Source organism: Garra rufa, chromosome 25, assembly GCF_049309525.1.
Source record: "Garra rufa chromosome 25, GarRuf1.0, whole genome shotgun sequence".
NCBI classification, from domain to species: domain Eukaryota; kingdom Metazoa; phylum Chordata; class Actinopteri; order Cypriniformes; family Cyprinidae; genus Garra; species Garra rufa.
This window is the reverse complement of record NC_133385.1, coordinates 33,648,864-33,668,111: the sequence shown is the minus strand read 5'-3', so window position 1 is coordinate 33,668,111 and position 19,248 is coordinate 33,648,864. Positions and strand designations below refer to the sequence as shown.

The following is a 19,248-nucleotide window of genomic DNA, read 5'->3' as shown; positions in this document are numbered from 1 at the left end:
AGAGCCATACCTGGTCTCCAGGGAGGTAAGTAGGATTGGGTAACCTGCGACGATTGGCGGCTTCCGTGTGCCTCCGTATAGCCCGTTGCAGATGGATATGAGCTGAGTCCCACACCCTCTCGCTCTCCTGGAACCAGTGATCTACCGCGGGCACTTCTGAGGTTTCTCCAGTCCATGGGAACAGTGATGGTTGGTATCCTAGAATACATTGAAATGGGGTTAAACCAGTGGATGTCTGACGGAGGGAATTTTGAGCATACTCAGCCCACGACAGATACTGGCTCCAGGTGTCCTGATGTTGTGAGCAGTACGTCCGAAGATACCGGGAGATTTCTTGTATCTTCCGCTCGGTCTGCCCGTTAGTTTGAGGGTGATATCCTGATGATAAGCTGACAGTGGTTCCCAGAAGTTGAAAGAAGGCCCGCCAGACCCTGGAAATAAACTGGGGCCCTCTGTCAGATACGATGTCCTCTGGGAGCCCATAGTTCCGGAACACGTTGTGAAACAGCGCCTCGGCTGTTTCAAGAGCTGTGGGAAGACCTTTTAGAGGAATTAGTTTACAGGCTTTTGAAAAACGGTCTACAGCCACAAGAATTGTTGTGTAACCTTGAGAGGGAGGTAAGTCCGTGGCAAAATCCACTCCCAGGTGTGTCCAGGGCCGGCGGGGAATGGGTAAAGGCTGAAGTTTACCTTCGGGTAGGCGGCGAGGTGTGGTGGTAACGGCGCAGACCGAGCATCCACGGACGTACCGGATGACGTCCCTAGTCATGTTGGGCCACCAATACTTTTGTTGGAGGAGCGAGAGGGTTCGCCTGCTGCCAGGGTGTCCTGAGCCAGGGGACGTGTGCGTACTATCCAGTAGAGGTAGTCGGTGATTATTAGGGACATAGGTATGACCCGGGGGAAGCCCGGGTGGAGCGGGCTCCTCGAGGGTGGCAGTCTGGATTTCTTCATCTATTTGCCACAGGATGGGCACCAGGAAAATAGAAGGAGCTAAGATTGGGTCAGGAATGTCAACGGTAGGTTCAGGCGAATACATACGGGATAAGGCATCTGCTTTGGTGTTCTTGTGACCGGGTTGGTAGGTGATTTGGAAGTTGAAGCGAGCGAAGAACAGTGACCAGCGTGCTTGACGGGCGTTGAGTGTTTTGGCATGTTGGAGGTATTGGAGGTTTTTGTGATCGGTGATCACTGTGAAGGGGAACTGGGCTCCTTCTAACCAGTGCCGCCACTCCTCGAGGGCAAGCTTAATGGCTGGTAACTCGCGATCACCTATACCATAGTTACGCTCGGCCTGGGTGAGTTTTTTGGAGTAGTACGCACACGGATGGAGAGACCGGGGTTCACCAGACCACTGAGATAGTACAGCTCCGATACCCACGTCTGCCGCGTCCACTTCCACTATGAAGGGTCGTGAAGGATCAGGATGTCTGAGGATAGGTGCTGAGACAAACATGTGCTTGAGGTGGTCGAAAGCTTGTTGTGCTTCAGATGTCCAGTGCAACACTCGACGTCCTTCTTTCAGGAGGGAGGTTAGTGGTGCTGAGAGAAGACTAGTTTATGAAGCGACGGTAAAAGTTGGCGAAGCCAAGGAAGCGTTGTAGCTCCTTCACAGTTCTTGGTTCCGCCCAGTTAGCTACAGCATCCACTTTACCTGGCTCCATTCGGACTCCCTCCGCAGAGATCACGTACCCGAGGAAGGAGACGGTAGACTGGTGGAATTCACATTTTTCGGTCTTTAAGTAGAGTTGATACTCTCGAAGGCGTTGGAGAACTTGACGGACATGGTTCTGGTGTTCTTCCATGTTGCGGGAGTAGATCAATATGTCGTCAATGTAGATTATGGTATAACGGTGGAGGTAGTCACGAAAGATTTCGTTCATGAAATTTTGAAATATGGATGTACTGTTGGCCAGGCCATAGGGCATCACCTGATATTCATAGTGGCCAGTCGGGGTAATGAAGGCAGTCTTCCACTCGTCCCCTTCTCGGATACGGATCAGATTGTATGCACTGCGGAGGTCGAGTTTGGTAAATATACAAGCTTCCCGAAGCTCCTCTAAGGCAGCTGGTACAAGTGGAAGTGGATAGGCAAATTTGACAGTAGCATCGTTCAACACACGATAATCTATGCAGGGCCGGAGTCCACCATCCTTCTTGGAGACAAAGAAGAAACTAGACGCTGCAGGGGACGTGGAAGGTCTGATGAACCCCTGATGGAGAGCCTCTTTGATGTAACTTTCCATGGCTTCCTGCTCAGGACGTGAAAGTGGGTAGATTTTCCCATGTGGTAGCTTGGCATCTGGCAGCAGGTCGATACTACAATCCCAGGGCCGGTGTGGAGGTAATTGGGTGGCTCGTTCCTTGCTGAATACGTCAGAAAATGACTGATAGATGGCAGGAATGGTGACTGAGGCATGAGTGGTCGGACTCTCGACAGTTGTGGCATGAAGGGGAATAGAGCGGTGTGGAGATTTCGAGGTTGCTGATGGAGAACTGTAGCCGTGGTTCTTGCATTCTGCACTCCATTCTAGGATTTCTCCTGTGCTCCAGTTGATGTGGGGTTGATGCTTTGCGAGCCAGGGTCTACCCAGGATGACATCGACATTCGCTCGGGGAAGTACTAAACGGGTGAGGTTTTCAAGATGGTTATGCTGAGAGATGAGCATTAATTCCCTTGTCCTCCGGGAGATTTTACCATCGCCCAATGGTGAGTTTTGAATGGTGGTTATTTGATACCTAGTTTCACTGAGGACGGTGGGAATCTGATACTTTGTGACGTAGTTGCCAGCCGCTCCAGAATCCACCAGCACATGTATGGGGACAGTACGAGAATCTACTATTAGGTTGGCTTTGATATGTGGTATGTTAGATATTGCAGGAGTAAATGACACTGAACTCACCATTGGGCGAGGCGGGCGAACTGGGCAGACATTGATGAGGTGTGAGGCTTCTCCACAATACAGGCATAGTCTGCTTCTAATCCGTCGCCTCCGCTCTGCAGGATCCAGTCGGTAGGAATCCGTGATTATGGGTTCCTCGGTGTCCCGTTGGGGCGAAGGCGCTCTGGATGGAAGGAAACTGGCCACTGACATCGTCGAGGAACAGGCAGAGAGATGTTGAGAGATGCTAGTAGCTTTCTTGATGAAATTCTCTAGAGGTACGTTGTCGTCATAAGTGACCATGTGCTTGCGAATTTGTGGCTTGAGTCCCTTTCGATATGCTGCCAAGAGGGCGATCTGGTTCCAACCACTGTTGGCTGCTAGTGATCGAAAACGTAAGGTATAATCGTGAATGTTAGAAGTACCTTGACGCAAGGTTATGAGTTCATCGTGCACTGAGAGGGGAGTGAGAGCTACTCCAAACACCTCCTTGAAATGAGTGACGAATGCATTGTGAGAGGCTAGTGCTGGACTTCTAGCACTCCAGAGCGCCTCCGCCCATTGGAGTGCTGGTCCAGTGAGGAGGGAAATCATGAAGGAGATTTTGGAAATTTCATTAGGGAAATTTCCAATTGTGAGCGTTAGCTTCTATATAGAGGGAACTTTGGAGGAGAAAACCATTACAGCTGCCTGGATCGCCGGAATAACTCAGGGGGCGAGAGAGGGGTGTGTTAGGAATCGTCGTACTGTTCGTTCGGGCAGCTGTGGGAACGGATTGCAAAGACTGGCGGAGAGCGTTCACCATATCAGCGAATGGATCCGGGGAAGTGTCGGTAGATGCTGCATTAGCCTCCATGGGTAAACTGGATCGAGCTTTTCCCGGGCTGGAATCCTGTCACGTCCACACACACACGGAGAAGGTAGGTAATAATTAGTGATGTTTATTGTGAATAGTGTATACTTCAAACAGGTGAAAAACAGGCAAGTATGGACTGAGGCATACAAATCTTCTAGCACAATCCAGCAGGTAAGTACAAGTCCACAAACAGTCACCAGCAAGAGCAAAAGGCACTTCCCTTAGAGGTGTGTGTTTTGTGTCCACAGATACACAAAGGGGTTCCAATGAGGAGCACAGGAGAATCAGCGCGGAGAGGAGAAGATCCACAGAAGGTGTCCATGTAACTTCGATTCCAGCCAGTGAGTGAATGACAGAGGTAAGTATTTAAAGGGAGTGGGTGATTGCTGGTGCAGGTGTGGGTAATTAGAACTCTGGTGATGGTTCAAGGGTGTGGAGCATTGGGGATTGGTTGGTTTGTGACAGATCGTGGTGACTGGGACTGAGGGAACGTGCTGAGGGTGTGACAGCTCTATTCTGAGAGGAACAGAATCACTCAAATATGAGTTTGACTGTTAGACTCTTTATTCTCTGAAATGAGTCAGTTGAGTTGGACTAATGGAGAGATGAGGTTTGTTCATATTCATCAGTTCACACAGAGGACCCTATGTCTGAAGCGCATGGCGCAGTTGTGTCCGAATCCACTTTTGTGTGTAAAAAATAGAGTGTAAGCGCGTTGTGCACCCACCTATAATTGCAGAAAGAAAGAAAGAAATGTAAACCAGAACTGGGTAGACAAAAAATTTGCTAACTGTTACAAATTGTAGTCCGTTACTGATTTCAAATCAGATGAAAAAAATGTAGTTAGTAATGCAGTCCCTTACATTAGACATTTTAGGTAATATAATCAGACTACTTTTTGATTACTTTTAGATTACTTTAATTACTTTTTTTAGATTACCTAATTAAACCATTGATTTAAATTGAATAATCTTATACCATATCAAAATGACCAACCCAGTCTCATAAAAATCATAAAGGTACATTTTTGTCATGAGACCAGGCAGGCATTACAGTTTTTCTCAATTGCTAAAACACTAAAACCCATTGGCTGAACAAAGTTTTCAGTTGCCTGACCTCATTTAGCTAATTGCACAGTCTGTTGTCAATACCTTAAACCATTTCACATGTTAAAACACAATTTTCAGATCACACTTAGACTTTTCAGCAAAACTCTAAACACATTCTCATTCTCAAAACACATTATGCACTCTAATACACATATCATCCATACTGGTAAACACAAGTGGCAACAATCAAATACAAATAGAGAACTAATGTCATTGGTTAAACACAAGCACTCAAAATTGATGTTAACTTTTTCAAATGATGTGACACAACCAATATAAGACAGTTCAGGTTGTAACAGATTGTTGAAGATGGGAAGGAGAAAGTCTGAGAATGGATAGAAGAAACAATGTGAGAGGACGAGGATGAGTGCTTATGCGAGGTGGGTGATGAGGAAGAGGAGGAGAAGGGCAAGAAAGAGGAGGAGGAGGAGGAGGTAGAGGGCAAGAAAGAGGAAGAGGAGATGGAAGAGGAAGAGGAGGAGGGCAAGAAAGATTGTATTTGTATAGGTGAGGAATCATGTCAGGGCTGGATACAGCACACAAGAGGCTTCTTCCCCCGTTGCCTCAGGAAGGACAATATTGCTTGTGATTTCAAAAAAAGTGCTCTGGCCTGACTCAGCCCAAAGACAAGAGGAAGCACATTGATCACATGTTTACTCCTCCTTTGATTTTTGTCCCTTTTAGTATTGTATACTGTAATACAGTGCATTGTAGGCTGTATACTGTACAATGAACAAATTGTATGGGCCTGAACTTTGAGGTTAAAAATTTACTTCTCCCTGAGAACTATATGTTTTGAACAATGTGTTTTCTGTTTTTTGTTTTATGGTTTACTGACTGCTTGATAGTGTATATCATTTTGCTCACTTTGTTTATGATTTGAGAGCAGTGCTTGATTTTGAACACAGGTAAAACTGTTTTGAGGCAAAAAGTTCCATTTTGCAAGAGGAGTAAGAGGTTTTGTAAATGGTGCTTGAAGATGAGGTTTTGTGTTTAATGGTTTCAGAAAATGGAGCAAGGTTTCAGAAATTGTGTTTTAGCAATTGAGAAAAACTGTAAACATTAAATTACATCAAGGCATCCCAAACAGGGGTTTGCAAAGGAACTGCAGAGTTTAATGAAAAGATAATAATTAATTAAATTCAGTGCTCAAATTGAGGGGGGCTGCGGGAATCTGGGACCTCCCATAAGGCATTAGGGACCCTCCATAAGAAGAAAAAAAGATAGCTCAGGTCCCCCCAGCTATTTTATATTAGTATCGACAACAAAGACAAATCTGAAAAGACTCACACAGTTAGGATAATGAGATTAAGCGATGGAGTCTGGGGAGTGAAAAAACGATTGTCCAAAATTTAAAAGACATGTTGATATCATGCTAACAGCATGAACATCAAATTTATACTTTTGCTTGAGTCTTCTCACTTCTCACATTGCTTCTCAAGAAAAAACTCTAAAGTTCAGAAGAGATTTCAGTAACAGTTCTCTGACAATTCTCCTTAGCTAGAGATGATGGTGTTCTCACATTTGTCTCCTCTAAAGTTTAGAAGAAATCCCAACAACTTCACAAAGTGTGCACCGATTCAAATGTCTCAATATGAACTCAGACATTTATTTCGAATATATTATATGTATATTTAATCAAATTAGTCAAAGATTTAGTCATTAGCCATTTACCGTGCCTATCAGCAAAAAGAACTCCAGAGTTACTGTTTCACAGTTTCACAGTCCACAAATGTTACAAACTTCAAACACATGTAATTCCTCTCTTGTGTGTTTGTGTCACATTTGGTTGCAGAAATGGATGAGTTGAAGTGTGATCTAAAGCCTAAAGATCTAAAAATCCTGATTGCTGTTTTAATTTTATTTCATACTGTTTGTGTTGTGTTACAAACAAAACAACTGCTCTGAGTCCCACCTGAGATTATGATGATGCTTTTCACCACTAGAGGGAGAACAAGACAAGTAAGATACAAGAGTCACCTTGACCAGGTGACTAAATGAAAGTAAAATACAGAATAAAAATTTGAGGGCTTAAATCTATGCGTGGACTGTCAAGTGGCAGCATATTGTGGTAAGTGCTCTCTTCTAATTCTTTCTTCATGTAACCATGTAGATATAGAAAAATAACTTGTGTAGAAACATTAACGCTGAATAAACAGTGAGAAATGATTATGTACCGCATTATAATAAAACCTGAAAAACAGCTGAAGATGCTTGATATGCACCATTAACAAAAATAAATAAATAAATAGAAAATTGGACAGTTTACAGCTAAGCAGTATTTTTATTGTAAAATGACAGTATGTCAATAGATGAAGAAAAATGTATGTCATGATCATTTTAAATACATACTAAATTACACTAATTAAATAATATGTAGCACTAAATAATATTACTTAAAAATATTTTTACTAATATTTAAAAATGGATTACATATTCTCTGTGGATACACACAAATTATGTATGTCAGTTCCTTGCACACGCTGACCTTGAGTTACCTTTGACTTTGAGGATATCAGGAGTTGTGGACTATGTTTTAGTTAGTTTTATTCGTGCAGTATCAGAAGTTGATTTTAGTGTAAAAACAAAAGGGGGGGGGGGGGGGGCAGTACAGTATTGTTTGTAGGCTACTAAACAAAACTGCACATTTACTTAACAGTTAAGTATCCAAAGCTACTTTATCTTTTTATACTGAAATTGTGAAATCAGTGTGGGAATTGTTTGGCTTATTTAACCACACTGCTTTAAAAGAGTGATATAGAAAGTCTTCCATCTGATGTGAGACTAGTTCAAGTTCCGTTTATTTATGCAGTATGTTTAAAAAAGCCACAAGAGTGACCAAAGTGCTTTGGAAATGTTCAAGAAAAAAAAAATCTAAAGACAAATCATTGAAAAAAAAGCCACAATTAAGTAAAGAAAAGATTAATAATAAGATAGGGAAAACAGATATGTTTTAAAAAAGACTTAAAAGTAGTCAGAGAAAGTGTTAATCTAATCTCTAAAGGCAAGTTATTCCACAACTGAGGTCTAACCACTGAAAAAAAAAAAAAAAAAAAAAAAACTCAGTCCCCTCTATGTTTAAGTCTGAAGTGTGTGACTAAAAGAGGAAATAATTTGATGATCGCTCGTTTTATCCCAAGAAAACTTTAATCTATATATCATAATAGAGTGGTCAACAATATCAAATGCTGCCGATAGATCAAAAGAATAAGCACCACAGTGGCTTTAAAAATGTTGTTTAACACTCTCAAGAGGGCTGGTCAGTACTATGAACAGATCAAATGTAGTCAAAACAAATGTGACCATGATATGCTGTACTGCTCCTCAGATGTTGTGTTTGTGTATCTGGTGTCATTTAAATTTTATGTGTTTATATTTATTTTTTTTAGAGTAGGTGAGCAGTGCTTCCAAAATGAGTTCACATGAGAAAAGAGAGAATGAAGACCCTATTTCTGAAATAAGATCTCCTTCTCCTGACTGTGCATCTTCATCCATTTGCAATCTGCCCCAAGAAATGAGTGATGCAACAGAGTCTTCCAATACCTCCAGGTATGACTTAAGCACTTTTATTAAGGTGACTTACATTTCAGTAGCTCAAATTGTAGAACACAATTCTCATTCATGGGTTTGATTTCTATAGGCTTGTTTGCACTGGACCAATAGATGCTGACCTGCTCTAAAAGACATATTTGTTGGGTTTTGTCCAATAGTGTAATGTAACGAAATAATAATACTTTGTTACAGTACTTAAGTATTTTTGGGGAGTATATGTACTTTACATGAGTTTTTATTTTTCAGCCTACTTTTACTTTTACTCCACTACATTTCCTGATTAAAATGTTTACTTTAACTCCGATACATTCCCCCAAAGTATATTCCTTGCTTACTACAAAAAAGTCAGAAGTCAGGATTTCTCTTAATTTTGCAAAACTGTGTAAAAAAAAAAAAAGATCTCACAAAAGATCCTATTGCATTCTATCTAGAAAGTGTTTCCTCACAAAAGTATTGCCTTTCCCTCACAAAAATGTTTCATTACCACTGAAATTTATTACAAATTTGTAAAGTTTTTGTAAAAAAAAAAATTTAAATAAAAAATAGTCAGTTATTTTGTGTTTCTTACATTTGCTAATAATCGCACCAACTGTTGTCACCTTCTCATCAAGCTGCTTGGTGATGGTCTTGTAGCCCATTCCAGCCTTGTGTAGGTCTACGATCTTGTCACTTACATTCTTGGACAGCTCTTTGGTCCTGGCCATGGTGGAGAGTTTGGAATCTGATTCATTGATTGCTTCTAGACAGGTGTCATGTATACAGGTAACAAGCTGAGATTAGGAGCACACCCTTTAAGAGAGTGCTCCTAATCTCAGCTCATTATCTGTATAAAAGACACATGGGAGCCAGAAATCTGATTGATAGATGATCAAATACATATTTCACTCATTAAAATGCAAATCTGTGTATTACTGTTCAAATAAACCTACCATTAAAATTATAGACTGATCATTTCTTTGTCAGTGGGAAAACGTACAAAATCAGGAGGGGACCAAAACATTTTTTTTTTCCTCACTGTATGTATACTATGCATACTCATTTGTCTTTTGCCACTATTAGCAGGAAGAAGAGACTGGAATCAGAATCTTCAAAACTCAGCACTGTGTCTATGAATAGTGCAAGATCCATGTATATTCCTGTTGAATTTAGTGATGGAACAGAGATGTCTGCCACACAGTTAGTATACATATTTAATTGCTGATTTACTGCAATTCATCTCAAATAAATACTGACTTAGGAACTCCAATGAACAATAAATATTCTCCAAAATATCCAACATATACAATCAAAACAGTCATTATAATCAGTGCCATTTTTGCTGTTCTGTTCTGTTTTTTTTTTTTTTTTTTTTTTTTTAGCAATGTGGAGACAGATAATACTTGCATAATTGCATCCCCCAATCAGACTCAGGTCAGGCAGGAAAACACTAAAGCAGTCCTGCAGAGAGTCAAAGACCAGCACAAAACTAGTATGAAGAACAAGTATAACATCTTATTTGAGGGAAACAAACTACAAGGAAATGAAACACTGTTGAACAGGATCTTCACACAGCTCTACATCATAAAAGGAGAGAGAGAAGAGGTGAATGAGGAACATGAGGTTTTACAGATGGAAAAAACTCAAAAAACACAACACAATTCAATCAACTGTAATGACATATTTAAAACCTGGTCTGAACCAGGATATGAAGAGAAAGGCAAAATCAAGACTGTTCTTACTAAAGGCATCGCTGGAATTGGAAAAACCGTCTCTGTACAGAAGTTCATTCTGGACTGGGCTGAGGGAGAAGCCAATCAGGATGTAGATTTCATGTTTGTGTTTCCATTTCGAGAGCTGAACTTAATTAAAGATCATCAGTACTCTCTTCACAGACTTCTGTTGGACTTTCATCCTGAACTTAAAGATCTGGACTCAGTTATTTATGAGGAGAGTAAAGTTCTGTTCATCCTAGATGGTCTAGATGAAAGCAGAATGACACTGTTTTCAGATGATGAGAAGGTTTGTGATGTGAATAAGTCTTTATCATTGGCTGTGTTGATGTCAAACCTCATCAGAGGAGATCTGTTTCCCTCTGCTCGCATCTGGATCACTTCCAGACCAGCAGCAGCCAATCAGATTCCATTCATTAATCGTGTAACAGAAATTCAGGGTTTCAATGATTCTCAAAAAGAGGAATATTTCAAAAAGAGAATTAGTGATGAGCATCAAGCCAGCAGAATCATCTCACACATTAGAAGCGCAAGAAGCCTCCACACCATGTGTCACATACCTGTCTTCTGCTGGATGTCAGCCACGGTTCTTCAAAATGCCCTGAAAGAAGATGTAACTGCTGAAATCCCTCAAACTCTGACTGAAATGTACATCCACTTTCTGCTAATTCACATTAAAAGAAAGTGTGATGAAAGAGATCCTGAGAAAGTCCTGAAGTCCAACAGAGAAGTAATTATGAAACTTGCAGAAGTCGCTTTCAGAGAGCTGATGAAAAGCAATGTGATGTTCTATGAGGAGGACCTCAGAGAGAGCGGCATAAATGTCACTGATGCCTCAGTGTTTTCTGAGATTTGCACTGAGATCTTTAAGGAAGAACCTGTGATTCATCAGAGAAAAATCTACTGCTTCATTCATCTGAGTGTTCAGGAGTTTCTAGCTGCTTTCTATGTGTTTTACTGTTATTTATGCAGCACAATGGAGGTCCTTAAGACTTTTGATGCAATGCACAATTTGCATAAAGGTGCAGTGGATAAAGCCTTAGAAAGTAAAAAAGGACACCTAGATCTGTTCCTGCGATTCCTGCTTGGCATCTCACTGGAGTCCAATCAGACACTCCTACTGGATCTACTGACAGACACGGAGAACAGCTCAGAGAGTATCAGTAAAACCACACAGTACATTAAAGAGAAGATCAAAGATGGGCATGAACTTTCCATTGAAAGATCAATTAATCTGTTCCTCTGTCTGCTGGAAGTGAAAGATCAGACTCTGTCCAGTGAGATTCAGGAGTTTGTGAAATCTGACAAAAATTCAGAGAAGAGACTCTCTCCTGCTCACTGCTCAGCAATTGCCTACATGCTCCAGATGTCGAAGGAAGTGCTTGATGAACTGGATCTCAAAAAATACAACACATCAGATGAAGGTAGAAGAAGACTGATACCAGCTGTGATCAAATGCAGAAAAGCTCTGTGAGTCTTGCATCCTTACATTGAATCATCCTTTCATCCTGTTACAATAAAGATTCCCTTCGGAATGGAATTAAATTTTCTTTTGTTAGAAACAAAAATGATTGAAACTCCACTAATTCCAGGATGAGGTTAAGAAATACAGTTTTATGTGCTCTGTTTTAGTCTCGCTGGCTGTAATCTCACTATTGAGTCCTGTGAAACTGTATCATCAGTTCTACAATCTTCTGACTCTGTCCTGAGAGAGCTGGACCTGAGTAACAATGACTTGCATGATTCAGGAGTGAAGCTACTCTCTGATGGGCTGAAGTGTCAAAACTGTCAGCTGGAGATACTGAGGTATTTTAGAACATGACACTCCACACTAAACACTAAATTCTAAGTTCTACATTCTGAACTAAGTTGGTGTCAATGAAAGAGTTTCTTAAGATCATTTGTCAAAAAAAAACAATTTCTCTCTTCCCCTATTTTCACCTATTTAATTCTTTGACATCAAGCTGACACAGAAGGTGTGTCAGTAATGGATGGTCTTCCTGAATACTCACTGACCAACTCAATAAAACCCCAACTTTGTTGCAGCACAGTGTCTGCAAAACACTAATATGTGTGCACAGTATTTATTTTGGCATGACAGAAGTTTAGCACTCAGTCTTGCATTTTTAATGAAAAAAAAAACATGAGCATTACATAATCGATGCACTTTTATCTTTGAAGTTTGAATGATTATTCACATTAGTATTTTATTATTGGATAAGAATAACAACTTTTCATTTTATTCACTGTATTGGAGCACAAATAATAAATGAGAAAAGCAGCATTTCCACCCTATTTCCTATTTTTATTTCCCATATTTCTTCATATACCAAAACAAAAACCCATCGAAATTGACTAAATTTACTTGTAAAAAAAAAAAAAAAGGTGAGAGAAAAAATAAATAAAATAAAAATCAATCTAGTATAATGATGTACTGTATGTGCAGTATTGGAGTCCCAGCTGCTGCATTAGACCTTTTTATGTGGAGTGTGTATGTTCTCTCTGTGTTGATGTTGGTTTCCTCTAGGGATGTCCCGATCAGGTTTTTTTGCCCTTGAGTCCGAGTCATTTGATTTTGAGTCCCAATCCGATACTTCTATAATACATAAAAAAGAATAAAGAAGAGCGAAGAAACAGATCCAGGATTTTCCTTATTTTATTTTTTATTTTTTTTTATTTTTTACCATTCAACAACTCAGTTAACAAACAGAGCACTTCTGTGAGGTAGCTTGAACAATCAAGTAATAAATTACATAAATTCTTCACTTCTGGACTTTAGTGTAACACTAAATATTAAAAAAAAGTCTAATATAAAAACAAATAGCACCTCAACTTAAAATACCCGGCAGGCATGTAAACAAATAAAAAATAAAAGTTTCACAGTGTTTGCTGTGTTTCTGTGTGGAGTCAAGAGGTCTAACTCGGTGCCACCGCATAACTATAGATGTGTTAAAAAATAATGAGAATATATATATACCAGAGGTTTTGTTAGACTGTTACGTTGCCCGTCATTTTGACGGACAGGGTCGTAAAAATTCCATCATAATTCAATTATTACCCATCATTTTAATTTTCATATTTTAATTATAACACATTTAATTGCATTTTGTTCACATTTTAATTTTTAATATGTTGAAGAGAACAGATGAGACTGCTTTATTTTTCATGTTCAACACCGCACCCCTTTTCCAAACACTGACCACAATAATGGCTGCTTAAAATTTTTAATTTTCTCCTTTGATGATTCTGCTTATTAACATCAGGTGTCTTCAATAATGATCAATCATCACTTTGTTAATCACCTAATTATCTTCTTAACTTCAACACTGCTTCAGTGTTTATATGTGTCCACACTCAGAGTGTTAAATTAACACTGGGGATTTTGCTGTGTGATGGACTGACCATATGTCCAGGAGTTTTCCTGCCTATGACCTAGGAAAGGCTCCAGCCCCTCCATGACCCTATACATAGGACAAGTTCTAGGGAAAATGTATTGAATAGATGAATGGATGTTCAGTACTGTGATGGTTGTACTCCTCCCTCTCTCTGCCACTCGTTTTCCCCCACCAATGTGTCTTTCTTGATCCATGGTTCCAAACAAATTAATTCCAAAGCTGTTCATTTATCAAAAGATAACCACGAAAAGAAAGAAAGAAAGAAAGAAAGAAAGAAAGAAAGAAAGAAAGAAAGAAAGAAAGAAAGAAAGAAAGAAAGAAAGAAAGAAAGAAAAAGACTAAAATAGCACGTCTGGCTTGGCTTTCAGTTGAAATTGCATTTAGTTGTGTTTGGAATAATTATTATTGAATTTCATTATAAATAGTGTAAGGCTTCATATGATGTAATCCATTTTGTGTGTCTGTAGGTTGTCAGGTTGTATGGTGACAGAGGAGGGCTGCCGTTATCTTTCTTCAGCTCTGAGTTCAAACCCTTCACACTTGAGAGAGCTGGATCTGAGCTACAATTACCCAGGAGAATCAGGAGTTCAGCTGCTCTCTGACAAACTGGAGATACTCAAGTATGTGGGGAACAAGTTAAGAAATGTTAATGTGTGCAGCACAAAACAAAACATTGTTTGGAAATTAAAATCATATTTTTTCTTTTCTGGCACTTTTCATCTCTGCATGTTCTAATTAAATTCCCATGTTACCTCACAAAATATAGTTTTTCCATATTATTTACTGCTTTTTAAATATATTTTATAGTTACTTAAAGGGGTCATCAGATGCCCATTTTCCACAAGTTTATATGATTCTTTAGGGTTTTAATGAGAAGTCTAGGAAAGGAAAGGGGGTGAAGTGAGGCCAAGTATGGTCACCCATACAAGGAATTTGTGCTCTGCATTTAACCCATCCAAGTGCACACACACACCCGGAGCAGTGGGCAGCCATTGCTGCGGCGCCCAGGGAGCAGTTGGGGGATCGGTGCCTTGCTCAAGGGACTCACCTCAGTCGTGGTATTGAGGGTGGAGAGAGTGCTGTACATTCACTCCCCCCACCTACAATCCCTGCCGGACCTGAGACTCGAACCTGCAACCTTTGGGTTACAAGTCCGACTCTCTAACCATTAGGCCACGGCTGCCCCAATAACATACTTTGGTTAAAACTTCTCAAGGATTGTGTTAAAAAATCCTCTTTTTACCTTGTCAAATAATCATTTACAACGAGCTATTCTGTTGCATGTTCTTTTAAATGACAGGCCGAAATGTTTACTTTAGCTGAATTTAGCCAAATTTAGCCATGTTTAGCTGTGAAACTTGCTAGCACATTATTAAGAAAGGCCATTTGCAAAAATGCATAAAAAACCCTTATACTCACTTCTACTGTAGGTGAAGCTGCATCACAAATGCTTTACCTGCTTACCCCCAAGGCATCCAAGATGTAGGTGACTTTGTTTCTTCAGTAGAACACAAACTAAGATTTTTAACTCAAAACTCAATCTTCAAGAGTAAAGACAAAACCAAAGTAAACCATGTGGCTTATGACGATACATTGAGGTCTTAAGACACAAAACGTTCGTTCTGTGCAAAAAAAAAACTGAACAATATTTATATCATAATTCTAAATCCAGAGAGTTCTACTCTCCTGAGCGTGTTCGTGCTTGTGATGCGTCAATGTGATCTGCCATAGTAGATGCATGCGCGGAAGTGATCTGTCGTGCATATACCTCACTCATTGTTTACATAGTGCATACCGGTCTCTCAAAATGGTAATTACTTGTGCTTACCCTGATTCTGGCAACTGATCAAAAACTAAGATTACGTTTCCTTGTGCGAACTCATCTGGGAGTGTTGACTTAGCGTCAATCAACTATTGTGGGAGCAGCCTCTGTCGGTGTGTCGCCACACCATCAAGAAGCTAAGAATGATGTGATTTTAAAAAAGGGGATATTACTTTTAAAGATACCACCTTGTGGGGTGGTGGAGTACACAAACTGCCAACACACCTTAATGTTAAAACAACACGTAAAAGTGAGTTTTGCATCTGATGACCCCTTTAATTTAAATTGTTTACATATGAATTTAAACATGAATTATGAAGACATTAAAGCTTTTTCTTGTTAGGCTGTCCACTATGTCCTAAAGGATGGGACTTGACTCTTTGTATTAATGCTCTCTATGTGAATACCATTTTAACTACTTATAATTCTTTATGTCTGTATTTGTCTGTGTGTGCATGTGTGTCACTGTAGCTCGGACCATGGAGAGCTATTCAGGATCCAACCAGGACTACAAAAATGTAGGTTCTTTCAACACTCTTGTAGATTTTATTGACAAACAAACAAAATTATACATCTCTGTTTGTCTCTCTACTTGTGTTCAGATTTCTGTCATCTTACACTGGATCCAAACACAGCAAACACTCAACTCATTCTGTCTGAGAACGGAGAGTTGAAATATGTGGATGAGCAGCAGCCGTATCCTGATCATCCAGAGAGATTTAAAGATGTTCCTCAGGTTCTGTGTCGAGAGAGTCTGACTGGACGCCATTACTGGGAGGTTGAACGGACCGGCTGGGCTCGTATAGCAGTGGCCTATAAAACAATCAGCAGGAAACAAGGGACTATCGGTAAGTTTGGATACAATAACAAGTCTTGGTGTCTTTTCAGCACTATTGATGGTTTTGTTGTCTGGCACAACAATTTGAGCAACAACATTCCTGCTCCTTCACCTCCCTCTAAAAGAGTGGGAGTGTATCTGGATTGGCCGGCTGGCACTCTGTCCTTCTACAGCATCTCTGACACACACACACTCACAGGGCCGGTCCTACACATTTTGGTGCCCCAGCAGGATTGGCATTTGGGTGCCCCCCCCCCCTCCACAAATTACAGAACAAAAAGATGTTTTTTTTTGTTTTTTTGTTTTTTATGGCTCGCATATTTTAACAAAATTAACAACAAAGTAGATGTCCCTTCTCCAGGAGTTGGGGACTTTAAGAATTTGGTGAGTGAGTCTGTACAGACACAGGTACAGTTATTATCCTAGCAAAGCATGTATAGCTGCACAGGACAAACAATTTAAATAGATTTTTTAATTGATAGCTGTAGCCACATCATCACTGATATAATGGTGCAGCCTGCTACTCATTTTGAGACTCAAGGCAGTTAGGTGTATAGTAGTAACCTAGTTTTTGGTAATAAACAGAGGTGGGTAGAGTACCCAAAATCTGTACTCAAGTAAAAGTACAAGTACTTATGGAAATATTTACTCAAGTAAGAGTAAAAGTAACATATCTATATCTTAATAGTTACTTGAGTTAAGTATCTTAATAGTTACTTGAGTAAAAGTAAAAAAGTATCCGATACTCAAGTAGCTAGTTAGTTACTTCTGATCTGATTGATGTGAAGTGAATTTCAAACTGTTTGGAAAGCTTCTCATCAGATTTTGGTAGCCCGAAAATTAATTTAACTAGCCCAAATTAAAAAAAAGACCTTTTTTTAAATATAGAAAATCAGATAGGAGTCTAATCAAAACTGTTTTTAATACACAAATATAAACAAATATCAAGGACGTAATTTTATTTCATTATATTTATTTCATTTAGTGTATCTGCAGAATTTTAAACTATTGATTTAAAGCAATTCATAACCATTTTTAAGATCTGCAAAAGTAAAATAAACATGGGATTGGACAATGTAAAGAATATTAAGCCATAAAATGGCATGATTTAAAATTCAGATACAGTTTCACATAAAAACAAAATATGTTACACTATGGCATTTCATCCTTTATAACATTAAAAGGGATAAATTGAGTATATCATTGTGACCCTGGACCACAAAACCAGTCTTAAGTCGCTGGGGTATATTTGTAGCAATAGCCAAAAATACATTGTATGGGTCAAAATTATTGATTTTTCTTTTATGCCAAAAATCATTAGGAATGGAAATTAAGTAAAGATTATGTTCCATGCGATTTTTTGTAAAATTCCTACTGTAAACCTATCAAAATGTAATTTTTGATTAGTAACATGCATTGTTAAGAACTTAATTTGGACAACTTTAAAGGTGATTTTCTCAGTATTTTGATTTTTTTGCACCCTCAGATTCCAGATTTTCAAATAGATATATCTCAGCCAAATATTGTCCTATCCTTACAAACTATACATCAATAGAAAGCTTATTTATTGAGCTTTCATATGATGTATACATCTCAGTTTTGTCAAATTTAACCTTATGACTGGTTTTGTGGTCCAGGGTCACAATTTATTATATTTATTTAAAACATAAATATTACTGTACTTGTTTAGATTTTTAGAAGGCACCTTAACTTTTAACATTTACAACAATAATTGCAATCATTTGACCATAAACAGCTGAAAAGAATGTTTTGAAATGAAAAATTAATTATCTGTCACGAGGGGGCGCTTTAGGAGCGCTGAGATATTACGGTTTCCATAGTAACAGCTGTACACACAGCAGTATTAACGCAGTTTTATCAGACATGAAATGAAAATTCCAACGACACGTTTCTGAGGACAGTAACGGAGGAACGCCATCAAATGTAGCGAAGTAAAAGTAAAGTTTTTTCACTATAAATGTACTTGAGTAAGAGTAAAAGTACCTATCTTTAAATATACTCTAAAAGTACTAGTTACCCCAAAAATTTACTCAAGTAAATGTAACGAAGTAAATGTAATTCGTTACTACCCACCTCTGGTAATAAAACTACTAAGCCCAAACGTGAGGGTTGAGCATTCATCTCAATCTGTATGAATCTAGCAATAGCTCATCATAACATTGCATTATCTAGCTAGCTTTGCCTTTATTTTTATTACTTAGCTAACGCTAGCGTTAGCGCCAATCAGCTTAAAAATAACACAGAAACGCAAAACAGCGCTTTGTTGACATAGCTTACCTCTTAATTGGGCTTTCCTTTCCTCCTCCTCTTTCCTCCGTTTTCTGCCCTGCGCACCTGAGGGCTTGTGCCTTTTCATTTTTACACCTGTCTGCCTGGTGTGATGTGCGCCCATACACAACCATGTATTTGTGTTTACATTACATCGACGGCGCACGTCTTGATTGGGCTGCGGGCCTGGGGCTGCCAGTTGTGCAGAGACATATCCCCCCACTAAAGTAAGCAGCAGCATCGTGTCTCTGTTCAAGTGCATCAGCCAGGCCAGATGAAATATTGTAAATAAAAAGTGTATTTATTCTTGCTTATTTGTTCATTGTGTAGAAAAGGAGGGGGGCACCTGAGCGCCCACATGTTGTTGTTTTTTTTTTTTTTTTTTGTAAGGGCCACTGGCGGCGCCCTACGCACACCTGGCGCCCCAGGCAGAAAACTGCTTCGCCTGTAGGACGGACCGGCCCTGCACACTCACACACTTACACACTTTCAACGCCAAATTTACTGAACCCCTCTATGCTGGGTTTAAGGTTTTTGATTCCTCCCTGTCATTGTGTAAAATGTCTATTTATTAAAATATTGGATGTAGCCTATGAAGTATATAATGTATAATTTTCAACTACAGAAACAGTAAATGCATATTGTACATTCAAAAGTGGTTGTACACAAATGTGTGTAAAATGCCTATTTATTCCATGGAATGTCTGGATACTGGATTCTGATTGGCTGGCAGGTGTGCAGTAAAACCGTTTAATGCACAGGTAGTTCCAAGTCAGTTTAATCACCGTTCTATATT

The 19,248-nt window shown here is 39.4% G+C and overlaps 1 protein-coding gene across 1 annotated transcript; it reads left to right on the top strand.

Annotated features, from left to right (window-relative positions):
• The first annotated feature begins 3,736 nt into the window (after positions 1-3,736).
• On the top strand, positions 3,737-19,027 carry LOC141301455 (NACHT, LRR and PYD domains-containing protein 3-like). Its single transcript, XM_073831676.1, has 10 exons — positions 3,737-3,802; positions 3,853-3,909; positions 3,987-4,060; positions 9,459-9,575; positions 9,758-11,578; positions 11,741-11,914; positions 13,971-14,123; positions 15,797-15,843; positions 15,928-16,347; positions 18,918-19,027. The coding sequence occupies exons 1-10, from the start codon at positions 3,737-3,739 to the stop codon at positions 19,025-19,027; spliced, it is 3,039 nt and encodes a 1,012-aa protein (XP_073687777.1).
• Positions 19,028-19,248: the final 221 nt, after the last annotated feature.